Below are 26026 nucleotides of genomic sequence, written 5' to 3'. Positions count from 1 at the left end.
TCTGGTGCCCTTGCTAGGCCGCTGGTGCCCCTGGCAGGCCTCTGGTGCCCCTGCGCCCGGAGAGGACTGGTGCCCCTGAAAAGTCTGAAGTGCCCCTCGGCAGGCCCGTCGTGCCCCTGACAGGCCCAAGGTGCCCCTGCGAGGCCGGTGGTGCCCCTGACAGGCCTCTGGTGCCCCTGGCAGGTCTGTGGTGCCCCTGGGAGGTCTGTGGCGCCCCTGGCAGACCTGTGTTGACTGGTGCCCCTGCTAGGTCGCTGGTGCCCCTCACAGACCTGTGGTGCCCCTGGGCCTTGACAAGCCTGAGATGCCTGGCTATGACAGGCTCGTGGTGCCCCTGATAGACCAGTGGTGCCCTTGCTAGGCCTGTAGTGCCCCTGGCAGGCCTCTGGTGCCCCTGCTACCCCTGCGCCCTGAGAGGACTATGGTGCCCCTGAAAAGCCTGAAGTGCCTCTCGACAGGCCCGTGGTGCCCCTGGGCACCCCTGCGAGGTCGGTGGTGCTCCTGGCAGGCCTCTGGTGCCCCTGGCAGGTCTGTGGTGCCCCTGGCAGGCCTGTGTTGACTGGTGCCCCTGCTAGGCCGCTGGTGCCCCTCACAGGCCTGAGGTGCCCCTGGAAGGACTGTGGTGCCCCTGCCCCTAGGGGTGCTCATGGGCCCAACAGGCCCGTTGTGCCCCTGACAGGCCTGTCGTGTATACTTGCTAGACCTGTGGTGCCCCTGCTTCCTGGCAGGCCTGTGGTGCCCCTGGCGGGCCTGTGGCGCCCCTACAAGGCCGTAGGTGCCCCTGACAGGTTTGTGGTGTCCCTGGAAGGACTTTGGTGCCCCTGACAAGCCTGAAGTGTCAAGGACAGACCCTTTAGGCGCCAGGGTCAAGTTCGTCGGACTGACAACGATTTGCTTACCTGATAACGTTCCTGGTAAGTACTCATTACTCAGCGTCCACAACATATATACACATAGCACATTCATATATACTTGCTTACAATTGGTAAATGTGGTTGTGGCTAAGAGGTAAGATACTGACTAAAAATAAAAATAAAAATAAAAAACTGAAAATGGGGGCACCACCAAAATGAAGTGGACGAAATCCGTTGAGTTTTTAATTTTGGGTATAGGTAGGGGCACCACTTCGATTCATGACCCTCCCCTTGGAGTTTTCCTGGATCCGCCCCTGGACCGGCCGCTCTGTGCCTGTCTCGCGAAGGCGGTCTTTTCGAACATTTGCTGTGAGAGACTGAAAACGAGAGAAAGCAGATGAGAGTGATGCCGTTATGAATTTCCACGAAATGTACTCTCGTTTGGTACCATTTCCAGTCACATGCATGCAATAATGCATGTTTTATGCGAGTTAAAAATGTTTCCATCCTTTTTGGTCCACCCTGTAGGGTAGACCGGGGCAAGTCGCCCCGCCGAGGTAAAACGCCTCACCGATGTTTCTCGGAACTGGCAAGGGTCTGGGGAAACATCATCTCTTCTATAAAACGTGCACTATATGATCATTATATGAGCAGACTGGAAAGAAATTGTGATGACTCTTTCGGGAGATATAGCTAAAAATGTGTTTTTTGAGTGATTTTTATGTTTTGTTGTCAGATTATGAATCATGGCGTTCTTTTATGGTCCACATTAGGTTAACGACTTTTATGTATTTTGAACAACTATTGTCTGACGCTTATCATGCCGGGTTGGTTCGTGTTAAATTATGTCTTACTGGAGTGCAAGGCGTTGTTCTCTGACCGAACTACGTGATGGGGTAAAACGCCCCAGAAGGTCGCGGGGCAAAAAGCCCCTGGGGCGTTTTACCTCTTGTGTTGTTGGGGCTACCCACTTTCTAATGTTCGGTAGCTGGCGAACAGTAAGTTTCTATGCCTTTATGTGTATTTTTCTCAGCAACTGGATGGCAAAGGAAGTATTTTGTTAACATTTGCATTGCAATAATTTATTATTTGGTCTTATGAGGTAGGTGAAAAACCTGCTCATACAACAGTGTCATATGCTGAGCACCTGAAAGGATGGAATGTGCTAACTTCAGTGCCGTGCCTCCAGAGGTCTAACGGACCTCTCACATAAGATTTAGCCAACTACCATGTTAAATCTTTAATCTAAGGTATGGGGCTACTTGCCCCAGGCCGTGGGGCGTTTTGCCCTGGGGTTGGGGCAAAATGCCCCATTTGCAGTTGCTTCACAAATCACTTCCTAGCTTGGAGTCCGATCATAAGTGAATCAATTTGAGGGGTGCAATTTAAAGTAAAATGTCCAAAGAACGCATTGAGCACAAATTTGGCCTTTCAGGTGATGTGGGACAAAATTTATGTAGCAAAATAAATTATCTGGGGCGTCTTGCCCCAGGCTACCCTACATAGAATTCGGAATGTGAGCGAAATCTTTCAATGGGGTAAAGGCAGATGCCGGGCTGATACACGGTGAACGTGAACGAACAATCATACGGGCCGCTTAGTTTAATACACCCGGGTGGCAGGCGGGCATTGTAGAGTAACTTTGATTAACGTAATGTCTGTATAGTCTCTCTTGAAAGTATCGCGTCAGGGGCTGCGGCGGCTCGGCGAACTATTCCATTCAGTTTGGGGACCCCAGCAGTGAGGTCATGGCCTGTATCATAAAAAGTGCGCTGTAACACGATTCTACGCCAGCGGTAGGAGGAAAACTGCTATATGACGCAGGCACCAGCGGCTGACAACTGGGTCAAAACAGGCGGAGGCCGGCCAAAGGTCATACTCGTATCGCTCTTCCTTGACCCCGTCCCCCGCCCCAGGCGGATAGCGGCGCCGCCTGGGCTCACCAGCCGGGCGCTCGTCGGTCTGCCTTAGTGGGCGCCAATGACTCAGTGTGCGTGACGCGAAAATCACATCGAAGCAAAGTTCCGCCATAATCCTACTGTAAAGAGGCCTGCTGAACGACGTCAACAGGTCATGAGGGGGGGGGGGGGGGGGGGCAGCCTGGCATCAAATAAGGCTTTTAAAAAGAAGACGGCTGAACGGTAAGCATTTTTTTTGTCGCCGCTCACTAACCAGCTCATTAAAAAGAGAGAACTCCAAATATAGACTAATTGGCTAGAGAGCGAATTGGCGAAATGGCTAGAGAGCGAATTGGCGAATTGGCTAGAGAGCGAATGGGCGAATTGGCGAGAGAGAGAGAGAGAACTTTTGCTTTTTTTAACCCGTTCGCGGGTCTGCAACCACGGATGCATTCTGTTAGCGGGTGCAAGTGAGTGCCACCGATGTTTTTTTTTCGTATTCGGGCACGGGTTTCCGGATTTTACAACAAAAATATGTGACAGTCGTGCCGATGACGGCTGAAATGATTAACTTTGCAATGAAACAAAGCTCAACAAATCCTCTGCGAGTAGGTCGGCTTCCGTTGACTACATGCTTACTGCCATCACCAGTTAGCGGACGGCGACTCCCACCTCCCCCTATCCCTCCGCAGTCCGTAACCACTCCCCTCGCCACGCCGCGCTGGCTGCGTGCCTCCGCGTGTCAGGCTTCGGTCAGTGCTACCAGTGGCTCTCAAACTTTTCCTCTCAACCGCGGCTGGGACAGGCAGCGCCTTCCCTCAGAGTCGCGATACTTTCAAGAGAGACTATACATGGGGGGAACCAATAAAAGGTCGCAGGTTCCGATGCGTGAAACCCCTACAACACCTTGTAATAACTCAAGAGCCACTAAGCCGAAAGTCGATGACAATGGGGACGAGACGAATGAGAAAAAACATTCGAATCGGGGCTGCGGAGTCGACAGCCCTGCCGTCTGCCGACAGCCGACTCCAACTCCGCAGCCCTGATTAAACTACAGGTAGGTACATATACCAAGAACATACTAATGGTTCCATCGATGCTCATACAGCGGTGTATCGGTAAGCTCGTCAGTTGTTCTAAGTTGCACCGACTGAGAGGTGCGCAGCGGCGCAGCCGGCTCGGGCTCACCTGCCGGGCGACCGCAGCCTCCTGCCGTTCTGTCTGGCGGTTACCGCCGGCCGGGGAGCGAGCCCCACCAGTCTCCCTCACCGCTCGCAGAGCCATGGCGGTCCACCTCTTCAGGTGAGTGACTGCGGCAGTGTGGCACTGCCCACAGTATGTAATGTGTATAAGACATTGTGCCCACCGTTCCGTTCCGTTCCATTTAGGTTGTTCCGCGCTGTTTATTTACAAGCTATTTCACTCGGTGGGTTAATTGTTACCCCGAGTCTAGATAGGTACATAAATGAGACATTAACATCCAAAGAAGAAAAAACACACACAGTACCTACGATCCACACATGGATGAATTGAGACAAAAATAAAACGCACATGTCCGGTAAACGTAAAAACTCAGCTCTGAGCTCGGGAACTAGCGCGGCCGGCGGCAGGCGGTTCCAGGACGAGGCGGCCTGGTATGAAAAGGCGCGGCGCGATATGGCCGGCCGATAGCCCGGAGGTTCCAACCAGGTTCCATACATCCCTGCAATTGGCCGACCGCCCGGGGATAGCTCGGTCACGGTGGAATACACTGGCTCGAGCGACACGTCCGATATACAGGCGTCACTTAATCACCTAGGCCACAGCTCACCTAGGTATGTTTATTAGTATTTGTATGTAAGAAAAAAAAACAATTATCAAGCTTACAAAAACTTCGTCAGCGTGTTGTAATCGGGTTCAGTGGATATCGATCGCAAAAGTCAGTGACGCAAACTCAGCTGAGGTCATCTCAGGTCACGAAAGTTACGCAACAGTTTTTCGCCAATGACTTTTGAATAGAGGCATGCTAAAGTGATAAAAAACACCTCAGATGCATTCACTATTCAGCTCGACGATACGGATCGACTGATATGCAACACGACCTTCTCCGGTCAGGTCATTGCCGTAGGCTTAAACTGAGGTCAACTTTAACCTAACCTTTCAAGGTCAAAATATAGTCCATTCGACGCGTCTTGACGAAGGGAACACGATGCCGGTAAAAAAGCTGGTGCAATGTGTGAGTCAAGAGTTCTTACAGGAAACCGTTTCCGCAAATTTTATCTATTTTGGCAGTGTTTGCCCCCTGTAGGCTTAAGTCTACACCGTTGGCCTAAGAACAAATCTGAGGGAATTGGAAAGAACGTTAACATATACCTACCGTAGAGTGGGGCTATTTGAGACAGTAGGGCTATTTGAGACAGTATTTAAAATCGCTATAAAATGAAGATTGTTTGATCGTTTGATCGATCGTTTTGTGTGTGATACCTATTTTTGCTCAGGGAGGTGTGGAATCGAGCAGTAAATCGCCTGAGCAAAAAATTAAGCATAAATTTTAAGTGGTTTTTATTTTATAGCAATTTTAAATACTGTCTCAAATAGCCCCACCTAACGGTATATCAAATGCACTTCTCCATGGGGCGCCGTGGGTCTTTCGTTTCCGAGTTATACGTCGGTTTGTCGAAAATTGTCAGAACACTGATGAAAGTTGCCCGTTAAACCTCTGAAAACCTGACCTTTGACCTGACCTAAGAAATGATTCAAGTAATTTCGCCATTGACATGGCCCAACAAAATGGATGTCATATTTGTGATCAGCGGCTACGAATACAATATCATAAACGACTTAGTATGTGTCAACGTCATCTAGGTACATGTCATTTGAGAGGTCAAGTAAGGTCAACATAAAACTTAACCGTCACGAAACACAAAATATGCCATTAGACGCGTCTTGACAAGACGAATGCATTGGTACCTACCACTGTCCTAGCCCTAGGACCATTTTTGTTTAACCCGGCAGGCGGTGGGCCTCCCAGCCACCTTCCGCGCGGGGGACATTTTTTGCCCCCCCCCCCTCGTATCTCCGAAACTACTGGACGGATCCGGAAAATTCAAACGGCGTTCGATAGCCCTGTCAACTTTGTTGAAGGAAACCAAATTTCATTGACCTAGGGGTCACCGATGACGTCACAGGTCAGGTCAAAGATAAAATGTTTCACCGTTCACGGGGCTTCTAAGGAAAGCGCTATAACACCGAGTAAAACGCATTTTGTCGAAAATCAGCGATAAGGCGTCAGTTGTCTAGTACATATGTTGCTATTAGAGGTCACTGGTCATACCAGGTCAGGTCACAGGTCAGGTCACTAAAGGTCACCAAGGGTCACCAGTAGGTACCACATGAACCCAACTTTACTAAGGTTGTGCGATGCATGTTTTATGACCAGTTTTTCATTTCCAACTCAATGGTATTGGTTATAAGACCATCAGGTACGGTTTAGGTCACTTTCTGGCGGAGGTCAGGTCAAGGTCAGGTCAAAAAAGGTAAAATTTCAAAGTTGATATTTTTGCATAAAATGGGTATCGATTCGATGCAGCTCGTCATGGGGAGTCTAATGGTGGTCTTTGTTTTGCGCTACGAGGTCTAGAATTGCTAAAAAATTGAGTTTGAAAATTTGACGTCATCAATTTTGAACAGTTTTTTTCGCTATAACTTGGCCAAAAAAGAGGTATTGATCTCAAATTTGGTATGTAGATAGAAGGTGGTAGGGACTTTCACATATATTCCGGTTTTTTCGAAATTCATTTTTTTTGGATTTTTCAGCTATTATTTTCAAAAAATCTATTTTTTTATTTTAGGGGTCAAAATCCAAAAAAAAAAAATCGAAAAACCAAAATAGCAGTTTTGTAGCCTTCTTGATTCCACACCTTTTACGTCTGGAACATTTTTCTGTATCTCTAAAGCTGTAGGCCTGACAGCTCTTCCCGCGAAACCTTTTTTTGGGTCGAAAATGGCAAAAATGACGTCACTCTGCCGTCATTAGCGGCCAACCTATCATAGCCTTTGGAAAAAAATTTGGTCACCATGTGCGCTAGCTACTCCCGGGAGGGTGCTGAAAGTTTGGTGACGATCGGCGCAGCGGTTAGCGGTTCTCTAGATATATCGAAAAAACTAAAGGGGGGGGGGGCAAAAAATGCCCCCCCCCCCTACCGCCTGGAAGGTTAAGTTATTTGCGAGAAGAAAATCTAAAACCCGATCTCAGGGTCTTTGACCTGACCTCTGACCTATGTTTAGGCTTTGCATCGTGCTGGTGAGAGAACTATGGGCATACATTTTACACCGATTATGTATACATTGCGTATTGACTGTGTCATGATGCTGTTCCCAGGTGTGTGGCCGCCGTTGGTGTGCTGCGACTCGTGTCCGCCGGACTGCTACGTCACAGCAACGAGCGACCATTGCCGATCCCGTGGCAGACGACCAGCGGGGACACTTCAGAACAGCCCGGTCTGTGGAAAACCAACCACGGGGGCGCTTCAGAGGAGCCCGGTCTGTGGAAAACCAACCACGGGGGCGCTTCAGAACAGCCCGGTCTGTGGAAAACCAACCACGGGGGCGCTTCGGAGGAGCCCGGTCTGTGGAAAACCAACCACGGGGGCGCTTCAGAACAGCCCGGTCTGTGGAAAACCAACCACGGGGGCGCTTCGGAGGAGCCCGGTCTGTGGAAAACCAACCACGGGGACATCACGGAAGAGTCTGGTCTGTGGAAAATCAACCACGCGGACAACCCAGAAGAGTCGACCCCGTGGCAGACTAGGGGCGCGTCAGAAGACCCGGCCCCGTGGCAGACTAGGGAAACGTCAGACGAGTCAAGCCCCTGGCAAACCAACCCTGAGAGCACGCCAGAAGAGCTCGGTCTCTGGAAAACTAGCCACGATGACACCCTTGAAGAGCCGGGTCCGTGGCAGCTCACACTTGGGGACGTCTCCAAGTCACCGGGTCAGCTCCTGTCCCGATGGAAGGCGGCACAGTCGGACGGTCGACAGATGACCCATAGGGCGGCCCGGCGACAAGATCAGTTGCTCAACTGGAAGCCGGAGCGGTCATCCAGGCGGCGAGTGGAGCCACCCACCAGCGCGCAGCCCAAGGAGCCGGCCAGCTGGCGCCTGGACCTGTCGCACCACGTCCTCTCCAAGAAGGCGTTCACCCTGCTCAGGCGACTGCCTCCGTTTCGCAGCGAGCTCGGAGACCATGAAATCGATCATGACGGCAGACCAGAAAGGGTTCGCAAGCTTCGCTTCGGCCGCAGGTAGCGTTGCTGACCGGTAGTCAAACGGCCCAACCATCAACGGATGAAAGCGCACCATCAGCTTGAGAGATGTTTGATTCTCCAAGCGGTGAGCTGGCATCAGACGAAATGGTTTCGTGCACCTGGAACGTTTCAAGATACGATGGACAGATGTGGATTTTGACTTGAGAACTCCATCTTTGGCTCAGGTGGACTTGTCTGATACCTAACTCGATGCCGATGCCACCAATGATGACCTGACATTCACTGACTTGTTGAATATGAAAAGTGACTCATATTTGATGTCACTACAGATTAATCGAAATATAGCTTAAAAAGTGTATGCCGTTAAAGCGGTTAGCTTAGTTCACTTTAGTTAGCACGCAGTGGCCTGATCGCAACACCCCGGTCCCCGAGACAGGGCGGGATGACGGGAGGGTGGAGGGATTAAGTGTTCCTTCCAACTCGACTCTTGTGTCAACGAGAGACAATCAGTAAGTGGCGTTAGTAGGGTTTTTGAATTACGAAAAAGTACTCAGTTCCTTTTTTAGGTAGGTCAAATGCAAGGCTTCAAGAGATCACCAAAGCAATCGTTCGATCGGTGCAAGCAATGGGTGAGGCGAGCAAGTGATATTTTTATTTTAGGTAAGGTTATTTGACGGTTGACGCGACCCGGTGACCTGACCTAGAGTACCTGAGTGCGAGTTTTCACAAAACGTACGGAAATTATTTAGGTGTGCTGAAAGGTTTGCTGAAACGGTATAGCTAGGCTTAGGTTTGCTGAAACGGTATAGCTAAGCTCCAATTTTATTATGTATACATAAAAAGGGGTGTCGTAATAGTGCCGCTCCCTCCCGACGTCAGTTGCAACTGTATTTCGATCCATAAAATTTAGGAACTGGCTACAACGTTCTTCACGCAGTGCACCCAAGCTGCACCCGGGTAAATAGGAACTGTCAGGTGTCGACCCAACACATTTTTTGCTTCGATATATCTTTACTAAATGTGTTTATAGAAAACGTATGCATAATTGATATTTTAAGTATGCATGAGACAAAAATGCGCAAAGCTGATTCACTTGTAAGCACTTTATCAGAAGCTCTTTGAGGTGCATACACTATGTGCCTAGATGTCTTCGATGGAGTGCCAGATTAACACTCCTCGGTCGATATGGGAACACTGGTGCCATCCGAGACGGGCTTTTGCGATTACTCAGGACGCATTAGCGAAAGAGCAAATTGGAACGCCTGACTTTATTCAAGCCAGATTTTTCAACACCTACCAAAGCTGACCTGACAGTCTGGTCAGGTCACTAACCTTAGACCTACGACGTCATAAGTTAACCACTGCACGGTCAAAAGATGTCGAAATTCGCACCGCTCTGAGCTCTTTATGCAAGGGGAGCTTCCCGAGGGAGACAAAAATGTCAGGAAGCAGTAAGTTCACAACTCCTTACAACTTGTGTATCGTAGTTGTCATAAGGGTCACCTGAAATCAGGGCGATCGCGTGAATGAATTGTTTTGTTTTAATCCATCAAATAGCATGTAATTAACATTTTCTGGGATACCGTGAGGCATAATAATTTTGAACAAAATTTTCGAGTCGGCTTTTTAAGATCAAATGACATGCACTCGACACGTCTCAAAAAGAGAAAAGCGATGATGAACAGGTACAAGAAAAATACACACTGACACCCTACATAGCGATAAGCACAGCCACAGTTAACAGCTACCACTGTGTCATCTGTGGCACAGCTGAAAGGTCGTCATGTTCTACTTAGAGAGCGAAAAAAAAAACTATACATCAGGGTCTCCCCCTCATCATCATCAATCCCCGTGTGATTAGGGCTTGTGCGTGATCGGCAAAACACATCCACCATCAACCATACATGAGAAGAATTTCACAATGTAATATATTGTGACTTCTGACTTATCGCATTTATATGTCTCGAATATATGCACTGATTCATATTCTGCACACAGCAACATCGCGAGATAATACATATTTGACACAATAACCAAGCCATGAACGGAACATTCGGTACACGCTACACACAATATCAGCTACGGATGACCATCACAGACAAGCCTCAAAGCAACGTAAGTAGTTATACAGGGTTAGTGATGGGAATGTAAGAGCCCTCCCTGTTTGCACATTCGCCAAAGCTCTGGACACTTGGTGGCCGCTCCGAGAGGACCGAGCTCGTCGGCCGGTGATCTGCAGTACGGATAACCGGCCGACCGAGCCGCTCTCGGCCCGGCCCAGCGCGCGCGTATTGTTCGTGGGTGGTGGCCCCCCGCGGGACTAGCCACTCTCCTTCTTAGCGGCTTCCTTTATAGAGGAGAGTGTCTTGTGGAACCATGTGCTCTTGGAAGCCTGCAGCTCAGCAAGCGCGGCGCCCATTTGGTGTGTCAGATCCTGAGAAAAGACCAACCACAGTCAACGGTAAGGCAGCAGCCCCTGAGACTCGATGTCAGTGTCGGCTCAGACAAGCACGCAACGGTGCACAATACCTACATGAACAATTTTAAATGAGCTCATGCATAGACCATGTACGAGTAATTTAGGGTTGACCCATCTATAGATAACTTTCATATTTAAGCTCTCTATGACCCCACACTAGACTATCAGATCTTGCACAGAATGGAAACATCAAACAACAAGCTTGTGACAGTTGGTTTACTGAAAACGGTATCCAAAATTCGCTATGTTTCAACGTGTTGCAAAGGAACTGACGTGGAAAAAGTCAATGGGCTGTCAATTGAGAAGCTTCATACCCAACACTTACCTAAATTTCCTTTTGATCTCATATCAGGCCTACAGAATACAAGGTGTCCCAAAAGTAAGGTCATGATTTAAAACTTAAATATCTCGAGAAGTAAGAGTCCGAATCACTTCCAATTTTAACACGTGCAAGGTACATCCATAAAATTATTTTCTTGCATGCTTAAACCATTTTTGATCATAACTACACCGAGCAGTAGGCATAAAACTGAGAAGGTCGAAATTCAACTCTTAAGCCTAAGCTACACTAGCATGAATTTCGACGTTTTTTCGGTTTCTGCGGGATTTCGGTTCGCGTCGTAAAGTTCGCCTCATAGCGAAAGCATTGCGCAAGCTACACTGCCAGTCTGGCGTCCCGTGGAACGAAAACCCGCAAAAACCGACGAGTCGGAACCGAAAAAAAGTTCAGAGCCGTGAACTTTTTTTCGATTTCTGCGGGATATCGTTCCACGCGACATTTTATGGCGCACAGCGGCATTCTTTTGTTTTGTTTACTTCTGCCTTTTTTGAAGTGACAGAAGGTTGAGTAGGTGTCAGTTTTCATCCGATTTGTGTAGATTATAGTCGTATTTTCTGTGTTAAGTTGTTCTGGATATTCACCTACCTACGCATCAGTATGGAACGTGCAATGAGAGATGAAGATGGAGAAATGAGTGGAGGTAATTTGAATGTTGTTATAATCAAATGAAAATCAATCTGTAACCTCACCCTACTAATGTGTTTCACATGAATTGAATTGTTATAATTAAATTAATTGGGTAGTTTGGTGGCTCCAGCATTTCAGTTGCACTGATGGTGTGGAAAATTCAAGGAGAAATATGAAGCTCAAGCTTTGATTTGTATTATTTTTGCACGCATTAACTAAGCACATGAAAAGAATGTGAAATCGCCCTTTGTGAAGTCTCCCGAAATTGCACCTTGGGCTCCATACTGAATGAAGACAACACCATATTGTCACAAACCAACTATCAATCTAGAACATTGTTCACATGATCATGTAAAGCTAAAAAATTAGCTACATCATGAGCAGAAATAACAAAACCTAAGCTAACCTGACCTAATTTTACCAACGTAACATAACCTAGCCTGACAACAGTAGCGGCGGAACACCTTCAATTAAGGGGGGGGGGGGCACTGCTGACTTTTGGTCCCATTCTTTCCATGCAATGCCCATAGGGCTAATGTTAAAATGCCAGAATCAAAGGGGGGCATGGTGCCCTCCCCGTTCCGCCGCCTATGCCTGACAACATGTGGCTGGGTGTTAAGATATAAATGTTTTGTGTAAATAGTAACAATTATAAATGTGTGGTCTTATTCGTCAACCTTGGAAGGATGTGTTTTTTTCCATTTTAAGAATTAAAGTTAATAAATGGTGCAGAAGGAGAAAATCACTAAAATAATTGTTGTTATTAGGTACTGAATGTTTGACAACCTCCAGATCACTGGCATTTCTTTGTTGCAGAAATGGACTTCAACGAATCAATAATTGAAGCAGTCAGGAAGTACCCAGGTTTGTGGGACAAAAAGTCGAAGGACTATGCAAAGAAAAAGACTGTAAAAGATCTTGATTGGCAAAGAGTGGCAGCTGAGTGCAGATGTGATGGTGAGTGCTGACTGCTGGCTACCTACGCAGCTGAGGTTTTCAGTTGATATCACTTGAGCTTGCAATAATTGGTGGTTACATGCCTTGAAATGGGCTTTTTCAAGTACACTATTGAACTTAAATGGTCTAAACATCATAGTCACGAAGAAGAAAGGGTATTTAGATTGAATTTAGAAGATCAAGATACATAGAGATGCCTTTATTGATTGGTTTGGCACAATCAGTGTGTTTTATTTTGCAATATATTATACATTGATATCGATCCAGACTGGAAAGCATCAATGCACTATGCCTGACGCCTGTTAGACCCTCATCCGCTGAAAACTGAAATTCTGCGCAGTTGGTTTTGCGCCGAAATTTCTCTGTTGTTTTAGCCGACAGTTTGATGCCTGTTTGCGCCAAAATTAAGCCGTTTTTATATTCTGCACAGTGCACACCAATTTAGTTCTATTGGTGACATTTTGTTCTGTTGGATGAAATGAAATGGTAACAATACTCTCCTTCCATCATCAGTGCAAGCTGCCAAAGAGAGGTGGAAGTCTTTGCGGGACTACTATCTGGCCAGAAAAAGGAAGACTCTGCCCAGTGGATCAGCAGCACCTGCAGGTGGCCATCAGCACCTAGGACCCTATGGGAATATGCTCAGATTTCTGGACCCCAGCACCCAGCGTGGGCCGTGAGTATTAAACAGATGTGCAATATCCATACCTACTTTGTCCTCCATCCAGCCATCCTTTGACTTTGTCCATCATTCTATATTGTCACACAGGTCAGAATTGACAGTTTGTCATTGTCCTGCTGAAATATTCAAGGTAATAGTTCCATGCATAGTAACTTGGATGTACCTTTTGTTACCATGACCTCCCATAGTGTTTATTTTATATTTCTTATCACTCGATTACTTATGTTCCTTGTTCTGAAATGCAACCATGATTTCCTCCATGACTTCATCAGCTCGCCTGCCTGAAATATGTACTGAAGCCATGTTCTCTCATTTTGTACCCAATGCATATTTCACATCAGTTCCTTTCCCTTATCTGCCGAAACGTTAGTGTGTTTCTATCCAAACTTAATCATCAGAGTTAAGGAATTGCCCCATATTGATTTAACCCGCTCCAGACTGGGGAGAGGGTGGGGGTGGGGGGGGGGGGTGGACAGTGGACACCCCCGAGTGGTTTTTCGCAGATATCTGAAAAATGGCCCCGCCGTTTGTCGCTACGTTGGTCCAGGAGCCGAGACTGGGTGATTTTCAGAACCCCACCCCCGCCGGTCCGGCGCGGTTTTCTCCATTCCACATTCAACGTCCCAAACCTTTCCTTATTTCCATATTTTTTCCTTTTCAGTACAACCTCATCCATGACCTTCCGGCTGGATTCACATGGAGGCGGAGATGATCCTGGAGGTGATCCTGGGGCTGAGACCAACACTCACCCTCACATCCTGTATCTTGAAGATACCCAATATGAAATTGAAGTGACTGAGGAGAACACAGACGACACACCGCACTCACATGATACAACACAAAACACATCGCGCGCTGACTACACTGAAAACACACCGCGCGTTCTGAGCACACGAAACGCACCGGCACAAAACACATCGCGCGCTCACCACACTCAGCACACAACGCGCGCTCTGGGCACACAACACACACCGGGCACACAAGGCACACGGCTCGTGCACGACACAACGCACGCTCTGGGCGCACAAAACGCACCGACACAAAACACGCAGCGCGCCCACCAGACTCAACACACAACACGCGCTCCGAGCACACAACACACACCTGGCACACAAGATACACCGTCCGCTGACGACACACACACACCGCGTGGCCAGGACACACAAGGTACATCGGATACACAAGGTACACCGCGCACCACATCGGGCACACGAAGCAAGCGCAAAACAACAGACATAGACTATGCTATCTTGGAGGAGCTAGATAGGAGCAGGAGACAACAATCTGACAGGGACTACACATTCTGTATGAATGTGTATGCTGAGCTGCAGCACAGGAGTGAGGCCACCAAAAAACTGATCAAACGTGCGTTCCAGCAGATCCTTGATGAATACGAGGACTGAAGGACACCCATAAGTCACTGAGACTGCGACGTGTTTGTATGTGTGGCTGTGGTTGATTTTTTTTTTTTTTTTGTTTAACTAACTGGTGCCTTGACGTTGATGCCTACGTGTGCAGACAACCTGTTTTGCCGTATGTATCTCTATGGATATTTATTTTGTAGCTGACGACGTTTGTTATGTATTGTCCTGGCGTTTATATCCGCAGGGATGAAGGACAGACTGCCTTTTCTGCGATATTTACCTATGGCTGTTATTGTTCAATTTGGAGTTGACAACGTTTGTTTTGTCGTTGCGTTGATAGCCACAGCCCACAAGGACAGACAGCTTTCGTTAAGTCGTCTGTCCCTGTGATATAAGTTGTTCGTTTTGGTTAGCAACAGCCAACAGTAGTTTGTTGCTGACATTCATTCAATACATGGCTTTGCCGTGCTTGTTGATTGTTTTTGAGAGCAATTGCCGGTAACAGTGACATCATCTTTACGATATACACATTCAATCGTAACCATCGTCAGCTTATATTTCAAACTTCACGACACATTGAATCGATGCTTGAATCGTCAAGTAAACGGCGTGAAACAGTCAATCCGTTTCGACCAGGCACTGAATAGTTCAAAATTCAAATCATCACTTTTACAAGAACGGCACATCCAACATCATACCGCTTCTTATGCGCTCTCGCCATGGGAGTCACAGCGGCAGTGGTTACACACACACGGCGTACACGCACACATGATACACCCACAGTTCTTCACTAGCGGCGAATGCTGTTCAGCTGCCAGGGGACACTGCCGACGCCGCTGAAGTACTCGACGTACTTCTCTCGTACTTGGGCCGCCTGCTGAGGGTGATTGTGAGACGCGCCTGCGTCACGTAGGTCACGGAGACCGGGGATGTCTCGTCGCTCTTCAGGCGTGACGTAGCCGTAGGCCGCTGGCCCTCCACGTCTGGTCTCGATGTCCTTCTCTCTCAGGAAGTTATGCAGGACGCAGGTTGCCAGGACGATGAGTTTAACGGCCTCCACGTCACACCCGATCGGACCCCGGAACACCCGCCACCGTTGTGCGAGGATCCCGAACGCGTTCTCGGAGGTCCGACGGGCGCGGCTGAGTCTGTAGTTAAAGACACGTCGTTGGTCGTTCGTCAGGCGCGACCCAGGAAATGGCCTCATCATATGTTGCCGCAGCGGAAAAGCCTCATCTGCCACGAACACGTGAGGCACGGTCACTGCGGAGCCAGGGAGCGGCTCTGGGCCTGGCAGAACAGGCGGCCCGCCGTTGTCTTGGTCCTCCAGCAGCCGACCCAGGTCGCTTCCTCCCCACACTCCCCCGTCACTCTCCTGACCGTGGCTGCCCACGCTGATGTAGCGAAAGCGACACTTCGCGTCCACCACAGCCATCAGCACGATGCTGAAGAACCCTTTATAGTTAAAGTTCATTGAGCCACTGTTGGCAGGCTTGTCGACCATGATATGCTTTCCATCAACCGCCCCACAGCAGTTGGGAAACTGCCACTCCTCCTCGTAATCCAGGGCGTGCTGGCGCCACTGCTCGGGCGACGGTAGCCCCATCAGCCCTGGTCCGAGCTCCTCCCAGATGGCGCGGCATGTCTCAGGGACGATCAGGCGGATCGTGGCGAAGCCTATGCGGTAAGATTCTGCCACAGACTTCATAGTCCCACCTGACGCCAGGTAACTGCAAAAGGTGTACACATATGTAGTAATTAAAAAATGTCAGTCCTTTGTTACGTCATTGCGCCTATGTCATATTCGTAATTAGTCGATTGGAAATTGAGGCACCTTTTCTGGTTATGCAAGCTTATGTGTTTCATTGAGAATTATACGCGCATTGAAAGTATGAAGAGGCTTCAGGTCTTACCGCAGCGTTGCCGCCAGGCGCTCTGCTGCCGAGATCGGCTTCCTCAGGTGCGTGATCTCCTTCGTGATGACGGGCTCGATCTTGCCGAGCACCTCGTCAAATTCATTGACGCTCATCCTGAAGTAGCGCCGATGGCCCTCAGGATCATTCTGGCGCAGTTCCTGTACTAGCGTGTGGAACTCGCCGCACTCTTCTCGGCGCAACAGCACCGGGCGAACCCACAGGCTTCGTCGCTGTCTCTCGCGTTCACGGCGCAAAAATAAAACTCTTAATAATGTTTGACGATCCATTTACTGCGGCTCAACTTCAACAGATCAGACAATACGACGTACACAAATGCGGCTGCTGCATAGCACGCATTCGCAGAGGCCGCTCCGATTGGAACGAAAAAACGCAGAAACCGAAAAAACGCAGAAACCGAAAAAACGCGGAAACCGAAATCCCGCAGAAACCGAAAAAACGTCGCTAGTGTAGCCTGAGCAAGAGAGGGTCCGTCATTAAAACAAAGGGTAAATACCGCCCAGTTTTCGGACCTAAGCAGACCCTATCAGCTCGCCCACAGACTTCTCTATACATGGACTGTGCACTGATCTGGCCGAAGTAGCATAAGGGGCCCAAAATTGTGGCAATACGTTTGAAGCATTTGCCAGGGAGCATGGCCATTTTTCTTTGAATTATTCATTTTAACGTTCTGGAACCTTCGCTTAAATGGAAAACAAAACATTTTCCGCTATGTTTTCCCGCCAGAATTGCCAATCTTGAGTCAAAATTCCAGGCTGTGGACTTAAATATCAAGCGAAGATCAGAGGCATGCAAGTGTTTCTGTGCATTTTGAGTTGTGTGTTCAATGGTAGGTACTGTCATAAAACAGAAAGTTATTCTCCCAGCTACAAGTGGACTACTTTTCACCATCGATCAGGTTCAACAAAGACAGTTTTGGTTCCCACACGTATGTATTCGTAACGATTCCCAACGGCCAGCATGGGCACAAACACCGATTTGGTCCACTATCCCAGCCCTTGGGCCGATTCTCCTGGGACATCTTGGGCCGGCTCGTCAGAAGAGGCAGCAACAGCATGCTCTGTGATCTCTGTGACGGCTCGCTGGTCGTTTTCCAGGCGTTGATGAGAGACAGGGTGCATGCTACATGTTCTTGAACAGGCATGAACTCAGCTCGCGCCCGTTAGTTTGCGGATCTTGTCCGAGTCCACACCGCGCCCACTGGTGCGGGTCGGCGGCCCCTTTCGTTTCTTGCTATGCACTTGGCTGTTCACATCCTTCACGTGGTTAGACACGAACACGTTAAACAGCGCTCCGGCCATGGTGGCGAGGATATTGCTGGTAAACTTGTGCCCCCTTCCACAAGCCACTTCCTTCAGTTCTTCGTCATCGCCGAGCATGTTCTGAACCACAGATCTGAACACATTCTTGGGACTTGAACTGCCAAAGAGGATGGTGTGAGTCTCTGACTGTGAATTCACCAGAAGTCTGTAGAGCTGGCAGACCTCCATGACGACTCGCAGGCACAGTTCACTCGGTTGCAGGAGCTTTCCACGGTTGAGGAGGTCGGTGAAGCTAGCAGCCACCAGCTTTTCTTCAGCATTCTCTGCCACCACGGTTACCAGTTGCGCCCTTAGCCCGTCAGAGAGTAGCGCGCGACACTCATCACATCTGTGAATCTTCTTGACTGAGTGGGCTAAATAGCCTGCTATGTGGTGCAGAGCCTGCTGTGTCCCTTCTGGGACGTCTTGGGCTGGGTCATCAGAAGAGGCAGCAGCGGCATACTCGGTGATCTCAGTGACGGCTCGCTGGTCGTTTTCCAGGCGCTGCTGAGAGACAGGGTGCATGCCAGCCGTCACTGTGCTCAGACCATAGCCTGAGAGCCAAATTAGGCTTTTTACGCGGACGATAGCCTCTCCTTCAAAAAATTGACGAGAGCTCGCCCAGAAGTTGCCTCCGGCCAGTTTCCGGAGATGGCCGAAGTGACCTTCTAGCCGGTCGGATTGAATCTTGCCAAGCAGGACATACTCGAGATCACACTGTCTGAGCAGATACTTGGCCAGCCCGACCAGCCCTCGACAGGTTGCTGCCACTCCACGTATCGTGTCGAGCGACATTTGCGTCTTCTTGTTTCCCTGGGCTTCACAGCGCAGCATCATCTTTCCGAACTTCTCGATGTATGCCAGCCCTTCTTCATCTCCAGTGGAAATAGGCTGCAGAGTCGAGTCGTTGCGACGAACATGCTTCCCAGGGGACTTCACGTTGACGATGTCGAACCACCTCCGAACTTGGTGCAGGAACTCTGCTGTACCGTTTAAGGAGCCGTACTCTGCATGTTGCCCATAGTAGCGGAGCGCAGCGATGGTTGTCTCGTGAGTGGCTGCTACGGCGAGCTGCACGTTCACGCGCTCTATGCTTGTTGGATGGAGCACCTTATCCGTGAGTCGGTATGCCATCTTGGCATCAGAGCTGTACTCGATGGAGTGTACCTTTTCCAGGTGGCTGAGGTGAACATCCAGAGGAGGCCCACCTGCATCGAGTGGCGGACAGTGCAGTTGTTTTTTGTTCAGGAGGTTGAAGTACATGTTTTTGAACAAGTGGACTGAGTCGTACATGGTGTATATCCTGTCATCACTGTGTGGACTCCAGGGATTCAGGATATACTCCTGATGCCTCCCATCTTCTCCAAGCGCTCGATGGAAGGCTTGGTTTGTTCTGTGTCCGTCAGTTGTAACGGACACTACACGGTACCCAAGATGGGTGAGACATCGCAGGACTTGGAAGAAGATTCTCTTCATTTCTTGGGTTGTGACGTGGGTGACTGGCGACATGGTTACCAAGTCCTCGTAGTTCCCGGCAACCGACGAAATGTGGGTGCAGAACAAGGTACTGGCGACAGCTATTGCTTCTCCGCTGCTCTCCCCATGCAGTCTTCCTCCCGCCAGATCGAGTGCTGTGGCACAGTAAACCTCGTCCATGGCCAGATTTACCAGCCGTTCTCTTGGAGACAACTTGGCGACCCGCATCTCCAAATACTTGATGGTCCCGATCTCCAGTCCCTCTTGCACGCTTAGTGCTGACGTAAGTCTCCGGAGAGTGACTCTGTGTGGCAGGACCAGAAGACCCGAGCTGCGCATGTCTTCATACAGTCGGGGACTCGTTCGGCTCCACACCACTGCAGTGGACATGAGTGTCGTGCTGTACCTCCTCCTTTTTGCTGGACTGAGTCGGAGTTGCAGCTGTTCAGCGGCGAACTCCCCAAAAGTACCGCATGATCCAGCTGCATCGTCCGTGCTGATTTTCTGCAGAAAATGCAGTGCAGTCATCACGTTGCCATCTTTCAAAGACTGTGCCTTGAGGAACGCCAGCACGTTCAGGACCTCAGTCGTCGTTTCGAAGCTCCCGGGAACGCTTGTCAGATCAGCTGCCCTGAGAGTAGGCAACTCGCTCCCGGCTGCGTACAAACGGAAACGAAGATCGCTGTAGATCGTCAGGTTTCGTACGATGACTGGAATACCTTGATCTGTGTCAAATGCCTCCATTCTGATCGTCACAATGTCCTCCTGAAGTTCAGGAACATGCATCTGTACGAGCCGGTACCCAGTCGGCAGGTCCTCCGTAGAGAGCTTTCTCACCATGTCGGTAAGAGATGCCACGTTCTCGGAACGAAACATGGATGCGGCTTGTTCCTCCCACAGTTCTCTTTGCAGCAGCCTTCGTGCTGTTGGAGTCGCGCGTATAGTGGGTCGTGGAGTCTCCTGTCCGCTCTCATTCCTGCAAAAGGAGAGAAATATTTCACTTAACAACTGCATTTAGCAACGGTTGCAAAATATATGGGAAACAAATTAGCATACATGGGTAATTTGGACATTGCCGGATAAATGCTATAAATTGATAAATGTAGCTCGGAACTTATATACACAAAAAGAAGTTATATACAGTTATATACACAAAAAGAACAATTCAGCAGCATGTGCGACCCTTTTTAACCGCTATGTATGCATGCAGGTTAACAGTTCGGCCTACGGAGGTCATGTAAGGTCAGCTTGTAAGGTCGGGTCGGGTCAGAAAAGGAAAAGATTAAAATGTGCTGAAACCGACTCCAACTCCGGGCCGTCAGAGTTGTCTGGATCAAAAGTTATTCAAGAAAACCATCAGAAGTAAAAACGAACATTTTTCTTCGGTTACCTCTGGTTGGTGACCCAGTTTTTGACCTGACCGAAAAATGACCGAAGTACTTTCTTACTGTTTTTTTTTACCGTTCTTTCGAACGCCGCCTACCGCTTGTCTCTACGACGCCCCCCCCCCCCCCGGCCCGCTGATGGGGCACCGGCCCGGCGCGGGTTAACGTCTGACATGATCACATTAATGACGTAACAGATCAAAGGTCATTTGAGGTAGAGTTCCCAAATTTTCACAGGTGTCAAAATGTAAAGACCATCCTCAACACCTAAGATGTCCTTAATACCTTACTAATGCCCATATTGCTTTGATGAGGTATTAACATATCAACTTACTTGTCCCGGGGTGGGAGCACTGTTGGAACTGCGGTTGGCTTGAGGCGCCGTCGCTGACGGTCGGTTCTTCTTGTCGTGGCAGTGACACAAAAGTCATCACTGGAAAAGTGGAGCTCACAAACCCCACCACTTTTAGGGTATGATTCTTTTGCACCTCGTCTGATTGCTTCCAGCCACTTCTTTCGCAATGCACATTCGCGTGGAAAGCTAAATACCGATACCTTTCCCTTTCTCTTGTCACTTCCTCTCCGATGCCGTGTGATTCTGTATCCAGAATAACAATTACGTACCGTACACTTCCGTGTCATCAAAAACCCTTTCAAAGGAAAATAGAAAAGATGGAAAATAGACAACTAAAATCATAGGCTAAATATCCTACATGTGGTGAAGCCTTGCTTAATTTTAGGGCCTTGGCCAAGGCCATATATAGTGCCTTGGCTTGATTGTGGCAGGATTTCCAGAAAATAAAGAATTTGCGTGCAACTCATTGGTGCTTATTTGCGGGAGATACCTCCGATATTCTCAGATATCATTTACCACTACTATTTTCATGAAAACTGTTATTGTTTTTAACGATTTTTTTTTGTTTATATCAAAATCAAAACATTTTTTTTTTACTTACTAGACAGATAAAACTTCAAACCATATCCATGTTAAATTTTGCCAGGTTTGCAGGGTTCTTAATAAGTTAAAACTAGGTTCACTTTTGGGCCCCTTATGCTACTTCGGCCAGATCAGTGCACAGTCCATGTATAGAGAAGTCTGTGGCTCGCCCTATCTCTGAACTCATGCATAGTTTCGCCTCAACCGGCAAAACGTCAGAAAAAAGGTATAACGTACGCACAGGGCATGTATACTTAGCCACCAGTGCTTCGAGGTCCTGAGGACGACAGCGGGAATCGGGTGACAATAAATCAAGAGAGGTGGCCGAGAGTCCTCCCAGTGGTTCTTCCGCTCGTCGCAACGCAGCTGTGCCGACACCATAAACCAGCAGTGGTTTCAGCAGGATGGAGACTATGCTTGCACCGTCCTGAAGATCATGCATTGTCTCCGAGAGTGGATGTGAGATCGCGTAATTTTCAGTCAGGGCAACGCCATTGAATGGCCTCAGCGGGCACCTGACGTTACACCTTCATATTTTTATTCTCTGGGTACACAACGGAAAGGTTGTCTTTTAGGACAACCCAACGAGCCGGGAAGAACTAAAGGATGATCTCTCCGAGCAAACATAAGCGGCATCTCACCAGAGAATCGCTCCAGAATAGTGGAGGAAGTAAAACGCAGTCTATTCATGCACGCGGCCCGAAATGGTAGCCATGCAGAAAAGCAGCAAATGTGGGGCTACGAGACAATGTATTGACTCATAGGTATATCAGAATAAATTTTATAAAATGCTCTTTCATATCATGTCCTATTTATTTCTATCCATCGCGTATTTTTGGCGGTGTGGCCAAAACAAATGATGACCTTACTTTTGGGACACCCTGTACATGCCACAAACCAAGTGTTCGGCATTCGGCAGTATCACCCCGAGACATAGGCAAACTCATTCCAGTGCCAATTCAGTCATGACACTCAGAGCATAAATGTCTTTTTATGTAAAATAAAGGTACTTATCGATAATCGATAACGATTTTCGACGGCAACAATTGTTTCACAATTAACCAATCCACCAAATTCTCATGTTACATTATTCATCCGACTCATGGAAGCAGTAATAGCTCTCGTGTATCCACGACAATGTCTGCAAAGGCCATTCATCTCAATCATAAACTATTGGCCAATTTCTATATCCCCGCTATAGGTAAAATCATCGAATCAGGGACGTCATTTAGAAGTAACTTTCCTATAACAGCTGGTTCACTACTCGTCACTTCTTCACAGCTCACTTCCATGAAACATAATCAGCTCATCCTGAATTGCCTGGCGTGAAAATCTTCAGTCGTCACGACAGCCAGTAAAGGCAGGATCAAATAGTGGAAATATCGGGGAAAACATACCGTCAGCTGCACTTCTGACTGAGCCGATTAGTTCATACCATGATCGATCCATGGATATCATGGATAGGGCCGATTGTTGTAACCGACTGCCGTCTTCAAATGAACTTCCCCTCACCTGGTTTTTACACTCGACCTCGACTTGTGCGAGTTTGGTGGTGGCCAGCTCCAGCTCCAGCTCACGGATGCGGGCGTCGCGGGCACGCACGGGGTCCTGCTCCTCACACAGATCGGACAGCGGGTGCTGGACCGGACGGAGCGACTCGCTGCTCAGTCGCTGACTGCAGCTCTCGCACGACTTCACAATATCCTGCCAAAGAAACGGACACACGCAGATTAGCCGGTACAGAAGTACAGAATGTGCGGGTCTCAGCCGCGGTGCAGCTTGTCTATTTTCCCATTACGTGGGTGAAGCTAAAAAAAAAAAAAAAAAAACGATGCAACAATGTTTTTTGATGCGTTAGCAAATCATTTATCCGTCATAAGCAGCATTGTCGATGCAGTCAAAATTTATAGGGCAGGGTTATTCTTGTGAGACAAGAAATCAAACATATTTTTAGATTTATCGACCCGTTATAGGGCTCATTACGAAAAATGGTGATTTTGAATTACACAATTTGGTTTACTCAGCCACACTCGTTGCTGATCGTGATTCGTGAGAGGACGTTATATTCCAAGAAAGTGACCATACATTACGAGAAGGGCTGGCGCTCACCTTTAGCAGCTGAATCTCGGAGCTGGCCGCCAGCTGCTCCCGCTCCAGCCGCTCGCTCAGCTGCTTACAGATCTGAACACGGACAAACATGGTGTGTCAATGGCAGCTGTTAATATAGCCCGTGCCCCATACACATAATGTTCCTTTTAACAGCCTGGTGTATAGATAACAGAACCATCGCTACTGTGCCGGTTGGCGGTCACCACTTAGGGATAAGATCACTTAATCAATATCCATCATTCATATTTTTTTTCGACTACAGCTCGTTACCCAAGCTCGTACTTCCACCTTTAGCAAGAGCAGAGGCGGATGCGGAGTATGCAAAACAAGACAATACTTTAAACGACAAATGTGCCGGTAGAACTCACCTGTTTATAGTCGGCGATAATGGCGACATTCCTCTGTAGCTCTGTCTCGCCCTTACGCAGTTCTCGCTTCAGGAGCTCCTTCACCTGGAGGCGGTTGTTTGTCACTTTGCTGCGTACCGATACAGGCTAACGCTAAACGGTTTCAAGAAAAGGCATTAAACTAGCATTTTATCTGTATTAAATAAAAATGCTGCCAAATACGTCCATAACATATTGACGAGCCTTTTATGAAGAACGCTCTCAACTGAGGCAGCGCTATTATTGGCCATCTTTTTTTTCTATGGAAGATAAGATGCAGTTATTCATTGCCAATTTTTCGATATTCCGGGTAAGTTCCAATTAACCACGGGTACCGAAAGAAGGGGTGTGAGTTGCAAAGACATTAGACAGTATGAATGCGGCAATAATAACGTGCAACCCATGAGAGAAACTCCTATAGGTGCTAGCCATTCCATTGCATTTATCGCATTCACAAATAGAAACGTACAAACTGGACTTACTTCCAGAATGTTCATAGGAGAAAGCTATTCCAGCGAGGTTTTCCACGAGTGCCTACCTGACACGATTCCTCGAGGAGCCGTCGTTTCTCCTCCTCGGTGTCGGCCAGACGCGTCTGGGAGGTGGCCAGGTCCTTCGAGAGACGCTCACACTGCTCTTCCGCCTGAGAGATACAGACAAACGGTGACGTTATGAGTTTGTGTCCGGTATCGGTTCATCGTGAGTACAGCTTGTGGTAGCTGATTTTGTTATTTTGATCCGACAGAAAAAGGAGGCACTTTCGATATGACCTTTGAACAAACTTTCGAACATCGCCTGCTGCTCCCAGTCCTAGTCTGACTAAATCGCCCAGAAACACAAGTGAATGCAGCGGGTGCAGCTCACATTGCTTTTCAGCCGGCTAGGGTCCCACAATGACGCCAGCAGGATTCGACTTAAATACATCTGTAGCTGAAAAATCTTTCCGCGTAGAAAATGAAGTGCTTGCCTAACTTGCCTAACTTGAAGTGTTAGATTCGCCGTTGCGGACATCTAATATGATTTAGTGGACGAGTCGCGTGCTCACCACGTCCAGTTTTCGCTGCAGCTGGATTTTGCCGGTGACCAGCTCGAGTGCCAGGTCGTCGTTCTCGTGCTCGAGCCGCAGGTTGGCGGCCAGCATCTGCCGGTTCTCGCGCTGCAGACGGTCGGCCGGGTCCTCTCGCAGCCTCTCCTGCTCTGCACACACACAGGTGCAGAGGGCGCGGCTCATTCGTTCGTTCATTGGGGTTTACGGGCGCGTCGACTGCGGTGGTCATTTTGCGCCCATAACGCTGTACTGGTAAAGCGGATATGTCAACAGAGAACTGACGAACTGAAGAAGACTAGAACTACTTGAGATACGTTATACTAGTAAAACGAGTATATCACAGGAAAACTGATGGATTTAATATAAGAAAAGATGCTGCCGGATAAAACCCAGGGTGAGTCATCACCCAGCAGGTGGCGAATGGTGGTGCCTGGGGCAGTGTTCTAAAATTGGATTTTGGTTGGGTGTGACGATGATGACCAAAAAATCTAGGATGAGAAAAAAAAAACAAGTGAAAACCTATATCACTTTCGCAATAAAGGCGTAACGCTACGCTGGCTGATAATAAAAGAACATACCATTCCTGACCACCAAAACTAACCGAAAAAGACGATGCAAATAGGTTAGGATGATATACGGCAGAATTATAACTTTAGCATCTGATCGCCAAGTGTTTCGAAATCCGTCCCATTTTATCCCAACCTTTGTGTTTGATTGAGACTAATGAAGTTAAGAATCGCCCTTGTCTCTTATACAGCTAAGAATGAATACCTACTTCAACCAGTGAGATTTCATTTTCCTCACAAGTCAAAATGCATTGTCAAAATTGAATGACTGTCCAGTGGCCATCCTTCTCCTAGCCTTAAATCAATGCCTTCCTTTCCGTTTCAGATGCAGACAGCAGATATTACCGTCAGCATCTGCTAAGTTCCTACTCATGCTTACTGGCACAGTGGCACGGATCCAGGACGGTCCTTCTGCCTGTATATTTCTCCTAAAGATCA

The 26026-nt window shown here is 48.3% G+C and overlaps 2 protein-coding genes across 4 annotated transcripts in view; one reads left to right on the top strand and one right to left on the bottom strand.

Annotated features, from left to right (window-relative positions):
- Positions 1–9908: 9908 nt before the first annotated feature.
- Positions 9909–26026, bottom strand: part of LOC122385341 (rab GTPase-activating protein 1-like) — a 57802-nt gene continuing 41684 nt past the window's right edge. For both annotated transcript variants that reach the window (XM_043373542.1, XM_043373543.1), the window contains exons 17-22: positions 25020–25171; positions 24513–24617; positions 23957–24040; positions 23589–23660; positions 22992–23183; positions 9909–10431 (exon numbers count right to left, since the gene is read on the bottom strand). In XM_043373542.1, the coding sequence (XP_043229477.1) occupies positions 10318–10431; positions 22992–23183; positions 23589–23660; positions 23957–24040; positions 24513–24617; positions 25020–25171 (719 nt within the window). In that variant the 3' untranslated portion in view covers positions 9909–10317. The remainder of the gene's footprint in view (positions 10432–22991; positions 23184–23588; positions 23661–23956; positions 24041–24512; positions 24618–25019; positions 25172–26026) is intronic.
- Positions 11078–14918, top strand: LOC122385342. Of its 2 annotated transcripts, XM_043373545.1 has the most exons (5): positions 11078–11087; positions 11310–11456; positions 12260–12400; positions 12914–13076; positions 13744–14918. In XM_043373545.1, the coding sequence occupies exons 2-5, from the start codon at positions 11414–11416 to the stop codon at positions 14483–14485; spliced, it is 1089 nt and encodes a 362-aa protein (XP_043229480.1). In that variant the 5' UTR covers positions 11078–11087; positions 11310–11413; the 3' UTR covers positions 14486–14918. The 2 variants fall into 2 exon arrangements, with proteins under 2 accessions (XP_043229480.1, XP_043229479.1); XM_043373544.1 differs by lacking the exon at positions 11078–11087 and having other exon boundaries at positions 11167–11456.

Source organism: Amphibalanus amphitrite, unplaced genomic scaffold, assembly GCF_019059575.1.
Source record: "Amphibalanus amphitrite isolate SeventyFive unplaced genomic scaffold, NRLGWU_Aamphi_draft 000215F_arrow, whole genome shotgun sequence".
In the NCBI taxonomy this organism is placed as follows: Eukaryota; Metazoa; Arthropoda; class Thecostraca; order Balanomorpha; family Balanidae; genus Amphibalanus; species Amphibalanus amphitrite.
This window is presented reverse-complemented; position numbering and strand designations above follow the sequence as displayed.

Coding starts and splice junctions, on each gene's coding strand:
- LOC122385342 (XM_043373545.1), top strand. CDS start 11,414: ATGGAACGTGCAATGAGAGATGAAGATGGAGAAATGAGTGGAG. Junction 12,401..12,913: donor AGCTGAGTGCAGATGTGATG/GTGAGTGCTGAC, acceptor TTCCATCATCAG/TGCAAGCTGCCAAAGAGAGG. Junction 13,077..13,743: donor CCCAGCACCCAGCGTGGGCC/GTGAGTATTAAA, acceptor TTTCCTTTTCAG/TACAACCTCATCCATGACCT.